The 7,975-nt window shown below is 34.6% G+C and overlaps 1 protein-coding gene across 4 annotated transcripts in view; it reads right to left on the reverse strand.

Annotated features, from left to right (window-relative positions):
* LOC107644067 (probable cyclic nucleotide-gated ion channel 20, chloroplastic) overlaps nucleotides 1-5,596 on the reverse strand; it is an 18,445-nt gene extending 12,849 nt beyond the window's left edge. For 2 of the 4 annotated variants that reach the window (XM_021124465.1, XM_021124466.1), the window contains exons 1-10: nucleotides 5,015-5,596; nucleotides 4,152-4,343; nucleotides 3,937-4,035; nucleotides 3,346-3,483; nucleotides 2,725-2,967; nucleotides 1,859-2,125; nucleotides 1,442-1,587; nucleotides 1,252-1,329; nucleotides 633-762; nucleotides 221-467 (exon numbers count right to left, since the gene is read on the reverse strand). In XM_021124465.1, coding sequence (XP_020980124.1) covers nucleotides 221-467; nucleotides 633-762; nucleotides 1,252-1,329; nucleotides 1,442-1,587; nucleotides 1,859-2,125; nucleotides 2,725-2,967; nucleotides 3,346-3,483; nucleotides 3,937-4,035; nucleotides 4,152-4,343; nucleotides 5,015-5,518 — 2,044 coding nt within the window. In that variant the 5' untranslated portion in view covers nucleotides 5,519-5,596. The remainder of the gene's footprint in view (nucleotides 1-220; nucleotides 468-632; nucleotides 763-1,251; nucleotides 1,330-1,441; nucleotides 1,588-1,858; nucleotides 2,126-2,724; nucleotides 2,968-3,345; nucleotides 3,484-3,936; nucleotides 4,036-4,151; nucleotides 4,344-5,014) is intronic. The other 2 variants (XR_001621179.2, XM_016347852.2) reach the window with 2 other exon arrangements.

Consider the following 7,975-nt stretch of genomic DNA (forward strand, 5'->3'; position numbering starts at 1 on the left):
TTCATAGATAAAAAAAAATATTTTTTCATGATATATTTACTCTTACTTTTTCAAAAGATAATTTTAAATTATCAATTAAAAAAAATTCTTATCTTAGAAACAAACCCTTTGTATTCATATACATTAATCCATGAATTTACTAGAAAAGTTGTTGATTATTGCAATTCCTAATGAAATCTACTCTTTAATAAGCATGGTTTTTTCAGGTTTGCTAATATACCTGTGCTGACAGAAGAATGTTCTAAATACCATGTTAGAAGTTCTTCGCCACAGGCATCCCCTTCGGATAACGGAAGTCTTATTCCATCTTCTCCGACACTCTCGAGCTTTCCTCGCACCACGAATACCATCTTATCTACCAGACAACCCATACTCAATATAATACTTCCTTTTATGTATGTCCTTTGTCTTAATCTCTCACAAATGGCATCTAGGATAGGTTCATCCATCAAAGCAAAAATTCGAACCTGCAAATGTTGGGCACAAATTCCATTAAGAATGAAAGCAAAGTCTTCATCAAAGGCCACTTTTAGTATGATTTGACAATAATTTGGCTGTTTATACAACTCGTGTTTAAACTTGTATTCAATTCTATCATGATAACTTGTTATAAGCATGATACCAGTGCATACTTTCTTAATAAATTTGAAGAGATGACGCCTTATGTCTCTCTGTAGATCTTCTGGTAAATTTTCCATAAGCATTTCTTCGTTAACTCCCCTTGTTGCAGCCCAAGAATAACGTTCAGCCTGTCGTACTCTCCTACAATGTAGATGTACTATCTGAGTTATACATTATGTGAGTAAAAAGTTTCATGCAACACCAAACCTAAACAAAAATGACAAATAGAGGACATTCTATTTTCTTAATATTGACTTATTAAGTTCAGGTCTATCACTAACTTCTCTTATGTGTATATTTCTATATCACAACCATTTTTAGCGCTAATAACTTAATTCAAAACGATGCCAAATAACACGATCTCAACAATTATTTCACATCCATTGCAGGATTATGTGCACTTTTAAGGTACATAGTGATAAAACATATTCATACTTATTTCTTTTGGTGACTATAAATCAGATTTACTAGTTGCACATACAGGAACATAAACATATTTGCAGGCAGATAGAAGTAGATGCAAGGAGAAACTTCAAGTTATAATTTGCATCTCTTTAAAATCTGAAATAAGTCATCATGTCACTTGTCATTAAATGTGCATGTAAACTACAGAAAATGAGGAATTTATACCTTCTTAGATTTTCTGGTAAGCGTCGATGGCTCATCCATTGCTCCACGTCACGTCCCCTGAGTTGCATTTCTAGCCTCCTAAAAAATGGATGGAAGAAATAGATTTCAACCATATTGCAAAAGATAATATATTAGAATAAGGCTGTCAAAGTTTAATTACAACCAACTTTCAGCATTAGGTAAGTTCTACCTCCGCCCAAGAGCTTGAAGAAAATTCTGTATGTTACCAATGAGAATAGCAAAAAGCAAGAGTCCAGATCCTATAATGGCCATAGTGAAAAGGACTTCCCACACAAAAGTGCTAGGGACTAGATTACCAGCCAAAGTACTGATTTGCTGCACAAATATCATCATAGGGTATCATTGTTACTCTTACATACATCAAAATCATTTATGTATCTTCACTTGGCAAGTAGTCTAAAAGTTATGTTAGATTAACATAATATTAATTAGATTTTAGTTTTGATATATTATACATCTATACTTCAATTTATATTGTTCAGGCAGTCAATGGATTATACATTCCTTTTGTGAAATTAACTAAAATCATTTTCACAACTTCACAACAGAGGAAGAAAAAAGGAAAAAGAAAAAAGTAATAGCTCACCTGGAATCCCCAAAACAAAGAATAGATGTATTTGTTGATCACATTAGTTTCTGTAGTAAGAGGTACAACATTTTGATATATCCCATAAGAAAAACCACCATTAGATGGGGGATTCAAGCAAGCAACAGCATCAGTATTGTTGTTCCACTGATTTGATGTTTGGTCAAGCTGAAAGATTCCATCATGACCATGCCCACAATCAATGAATACCATGCATCCGGGGATCTTAGAATTGTGGCAGGCATCTCGCAAACATTGGTTAACCCTCTCGAAGAAAGAAAACAGTAGAAAAGGAAAAAGTTAGCAAATAAAACATCAATTATACTTCAATTCTAGTTTAGCCATCTATTAAATTATTGAAGGAAACATAATAACTGTGATAGTCTGAATTTCACTACCAGTATTGCAGTGCTAATTAGAAGGATCAGATTTATGAGGACATGATACTTACATAACCCAAAACAAATAATCAGAATTATTTAATACAATTGTTCAATAGGATATGATGTGAAGGACTTATCCATCAAGGCATCAAGAATCAACAAGTATAAAGCATTATTGGGATAAGCAAATTCAGGTGAAAATTCTAGTTCTTGAGCCTAAATCTCATTACATATGATAATATAACTGGCATTGTGACATTAAAGTGTGTCTTCAAGTTGATCATACATTACTTTTATGCTTTTTTTTTTTCTCTTTCACTCTTATCATAGTTTGAGGTTAGGCATTCAGTTGGTAGCTTCTAATACTGAAACCTATAATAACAAGAGCTTGCCACCTCTTGAACAGAGGGCGACAAATCACAGCGTATCATATTTTTTTATATATTTAAAGGAAAACAAGCTTCGAATGCTGTTTTCACTCACCTGCAGACCAAAGAGGTACCAGCAAGAGCCAACAACATGTCCAGATAGCATAAAAATTAGAAGGTTTATTATAAAATTTGCCCAGGCTGACTCAAATATAAATCCTGATGGAGACTGGCCAATTAGCATAGGCAGAAATCTAAACAATCTGGGGATGTACTGCACAAGGATCGCTGCACGCAGAAGATTCTTAGCATAATTTGCTCCCCCAAGGGATTTTGGCAAGACAAACAATATCATTATCTGCACATATTTCACTATATATGTCATGGAAAGGAGTATGGTTACAAAATGGCTAAATTTCAAATAAGTTGAAATACAAAATTCCAATAAAGTCAAACTAATCAATGACAATCTCAATATAATGGAAGCACCAACGAACTTTGTGTTTTCCTTTTTTTATCAAAGATGTATGGCAACTAAAATCCTAACTGTGCAAGAACATACATTATATATTAGAAAAATATACATTTTTGGATCTCATTGCCTTCATAAAAAATAAAAAATAGAGTCTGAAAGTATTCATGGTGAAAGGGAGATGGGAAGACATCATGAAAAAATGGGTATTTGAAAATTGAAAAAACATGACAAGCAAAGAAAGGGAGATGGGAAGACATCTACCTGAGGAAGAGGAAATACAACAAATAAGTCAAGAAAAAAATAACCCCGAAGGTAATGAAGTGCGATTTCCTTCGGATGGTCCTCTAAATCTCCAGTACCAACCACCCTTGACTCAGGAGAAACATAAGCCAATTTGAACTGCAAAGTGGCAATTTGGTTGCATATGTAAGCCTTTAATAACAGAAAGTTGGAAACTAGACGAGAAAACTTAACATCCATGCTTAGAATTCATAACATAATGCATAGTTATTTTTCTTCTCTATTCCCCTTAACAAGGTTATTTACTGTATGTCATATTAACTTCAGTAAATAACAAATATCCTTTAACAACGGGGAAAAAAGATAAAAACATCAATACTCTGAAGTCTAAGGTTTGTGGATTGGAACAGAAAAAACATCTATGATTCAAAGATATATGGAACAATTTCAGATGAATTGAGGCTAAGATTGTGTTGAGTGACTCAACAAGATATCAGAAAATCCTCCACTTGTATTATCAATGCAGTAATGTTCCACAACCATATATTGATTTGTATAAATTAGAAGGAGTGCAAAGGAACCTTTTTAAAATGGTAGTTATAGAGAACATACCTGGAGAAGAATGTTAAAGAAATATACCAAATCATTCAAGCTTCGAACAATAACAAGTGTTGTTGTCATTGACCAGTCGATAACAACACAATTATGATCCTACAACCAGTGAAAAGAAAAAAGGTGCAGAGTAACCTTAGGCATAGTATCAAGGAAAAATAAGAGACTGCAGCTTCCAAGATGTTGCAATTAAATATTATCAGAAACAATCATACCTCTCGTGCATAAAATACAAAGAAAAATAATGGATCCACAAAAATAGCAACCAAGCAAAAAATGGCCAAAATCTTGTTCCATTGTTGTATGACTTTAGTGTGAGGATTTATAACTCCAGGAATGTACGAACGACAAAGGGAATAAAACTTTGTTGCAAATCCCTTGGCGTCCCCATAGAGAGCATTGTGGAACTGCAGGCATTCAGAATATGAACAAAAGTAGCTTACATTATGCAAAAGTTATAGACCGATAATACATGATAAATATCTACAATAAAATGAAGATAAAGAATAATGATACGGTTCAGCTTCGAATAGTCTTAGAAAAATTTCTATTGACTATTGATAAACAATGAGACAGCTTGAAGTACCCATGTGACAATAACTCAAAGTGAACAGTGATAGCAACAACAAAAGTAATTTCAGCAGTCAGGAGAACAAGATGCATTGGCGCAGCTTGAGTAACTAAAAGGGTTTTGGTCAAGATACATTTAGTTCCTTTTGGTTAATACCGTTTTCCTGTTATTATGAATGCAGATCTAGGTAAATACCAATCGAAAGTGCTTTTCACAGAAATACCAGTCATCATCTTGATGTATAACACAAAATAAATACTAAATTATATAAATATTACGATGATACAGATTACAAGATAGATACTAAAGTATATCTATTGAAGCAACTGACAATAGAAACAATGTAAAAGGTAAAAAAAAGATATGAATAATTATGAAAATTATATAGGCTACTTGAGAATCACATAAGTCAATTCATCAAACATCTAGAAGGCTATACTTGCATTTAGAATCAAGATCTATACCATGAAAGGCTATGTACCATTAAATTTTCAACTATGATGCTACCTTGGGATCAAATATTGTCGAAGATTTTGAATTTTTATGTTGAGAAGACTTGAAGTATGTCGGGCAAGTAGTGCAATAAGGATCATTACACATTCCAAGTTGTCCAGACCTCATTAAGTGTTGATTTTCCTTATCATGGTTATTATGCCAGTTATTCGAACCGGTGCCACGGAAAGCATCAAATTTTTCTGTCTTTCTTTCATCTTCTTTTCTTCCTGTACCAACCATCCTCTGCTGTAAATGACTTCCAGTTCCGGCAGCATATAGTGGACCGCTCATTTGTGGAAAGGGGGTTTTTCTCTCACTCTTCAGTGGACCAGTGTGTCCAACAAGACTAGTTTCGCTATCATATGACTCCAGGGTGCTCATAGGAATTGCAATTGAACTTTGTGTCCTGGATAAGAATCTCTGCAATTTGGAATTCAGGGTCTCATCATATTGTTCTTCATCCTTTGATTCCTTTCTCGACAGCATTGGCAGCTCATCATTTTTAAGACTAGCCATGGTTCCTTTCCAGTTCTGTAATTTCTTCCCAAATTAACCTGCCACTGAATACATAACCTATGTATCATGTAAGTTATCTTAATTTTGGAAACTTGAAGTAGGAGAATATAAATAAATAATAAAACTATAAGAAACTAGTGACTGTGTCATAAGGCTTTATTAGTCCAAATACAGAAAATAGCGGAGACAAAAATGGAGATAAAAGTGTGTTTGGTAATAATTTCAAATTTGGAGATGAGACCGTTTAAAAATTAGTATTTTTTTTTTAAATCCTTACACATAATATAAACCCAAATAGGATGTAGTATGTGTTCAAAATTACTATTAATAGAAGTTTCTTAACATTTTGCTTTAATAAATAAATAACAAATACATTAAAAATTTAAATTCTACATAACCTTAACATGTGGCCATAGCAGCTGAACCCTATAAAATATTATAAGAAAATCTGTCTGTCCCCAATTTCGCATAGCTTATCATTACTACCTAAAGATACGATTTTCTCCATAGTTGCATGTATTAGTCATATACTCATATTATTAATCTTTACCGAAACTCAAATTGGCTGCAAATTTTCTTTTCAAAGACGAAGAACTATCACATTTTTATAACTATAAAACAGAAACATTGAGAATAAGAAGTTATTCCAAGGAGTGCTTGTTTTGAAATTAAAAAGAGTAAATCTATGATGGGTTTGAATACTTGAATGCATCCTTGTAGGTTTGGATTCCCCTCTTAATCATTAAAATGGATCACGTATTAAGAAAGAAGTAATGAACTCCCTCATAACAAATCCTATGAAAGCTTTGAGAGAAACAAAGCAAAAACAAACCCTAATCATATATCTAATTGCAATGAATACATACATAATCCAATCTCTAGTTTCTGAAACAAACACAACTCGTCTACATGGAATCAGGCTTATATCCTAAAAAAGTTCATTTTTAAGAGCTTGTTGATAACTGTAGAAGAGGTTCTCCTCTGAGAGAGTTGCTTGGAAGACAAAGAGGAATTGAAGTCTGAACTGAACACATTTATGACTTCAAAGAATACCATAAAAAATTAGAGCTGTAAAGCTTACAAAAGACTTCAAAGAATAAAGAGAAATATATAAATATAACAAGTAATATTTGAAAAGTCAGTCTTATGAGCTATGAGTTTATGACATGTGATGATGTGAATATATGTGATGATCGATTAAGACAAAAAAGATAAATAAATAAATAAAGTAGTAAAAGACTGTCGGAGTATGAATTGCCAGTTTGCCATTGGTTACGTCATGTTATGAAAATTGTATCCTAAAATTTATATAGTATGATTTACCCTCAATATTTTTAATTCTTTTCTTCATTTACTTTATAATACTGTTCATATTATGTCCCAACACTAAGATTCAAGTCTAAATAAAAGGCCCAATCTAAAGGTTGGCCCTCACTTGACACCGACCTTCTCTCAAGAAGTCGGATCCAATGATGATTTGCTCTAAGGAAGTTGGGATATCAGATTAGCTGGCAAATAACACACATTCAAATAAGTAACTTCCCTTAAAATCTCTCAACCCACTTTCAGGAGCCATATCTCAACTTCCCTAAGATGAAAGGACGGTTATCCACCTAAAAAGGTGGAACTACTCTAACGGTGGTTATTGGTTCACCACTATAAATACACTGACACCCCTCAGGTATTGCTAAGTTCCAATACTCTCTAAACTTGCTTAGACCCTTGCTGACTTAAGCACCGGAGTGTCTTTGCAGGTACCACCCCCCATTCTTTCATACACACGAGTCGGACAGAGGCTTCCAAACCCAAACCTAGTCAGAGGCTTCCTCCTTCGGACGATTAGGCCAACCCAACGAGTCCAACCCACTAATCTCTGGTTACCCATCGTAACATTGGCGCTGTTGTTGGGGAACCGAGAGATCAACCAGTAATGGCGGATGACTTACACGAAGATGGCTACATAGCGTCCGATTCCGAGCAGAAAAATCAGGACGTTGGAAACAACAATGACGACATCGACACTCACCAAGGGGTGACCAATCAACATAGAGAAGGCACCTCAAGGTTAAAAAACCCAAAAGCAAACTCCTCTGAAGGGCGCGAATCAGGAAAGGAGGGACAACCCACGCAGCTGATTTCATGGGATTGTTCCACGGTCACCAAGGGCGCCTGGAACAGTTGGAGCAAGAGTTGGAACGACAGCGAGAGGCAGAAAGAAACTTGAGTAACGAGATTGAGCGGCGAAAAGAGCTAGAAGAAAAGCTCTCAAAGTTGGAGTCTGCTCTTAAAAGTCGAAGCTCCCGCAGTGACCGAGAAGATTTTTCCTTGGGAGGAGAAGACCCATTCAGCGAGAACATTATGAGGGCAAAAGTTCCAAGGAACTTCAAAAGCCCTGATATGGACCTCTACGACAGAACCACCGATCCAAAGCATCATTTGAGCAACTTCAAAAGTCGG

Source organism: Arachis ipaensis, chromosome B05 (assembly GCF_000816755.2).
Source record: "Arachis ipaensis cultivar K30076 chromosome B05, Araip1.1, whole genome shotgun sequence".
NCBI classification, from domain to species: Eukaryota; Viridiplantae; Streptophyta; class Magnoliopsida; order Fabales; family Fabaceae; genus Arachis; species Arachis ipaensis.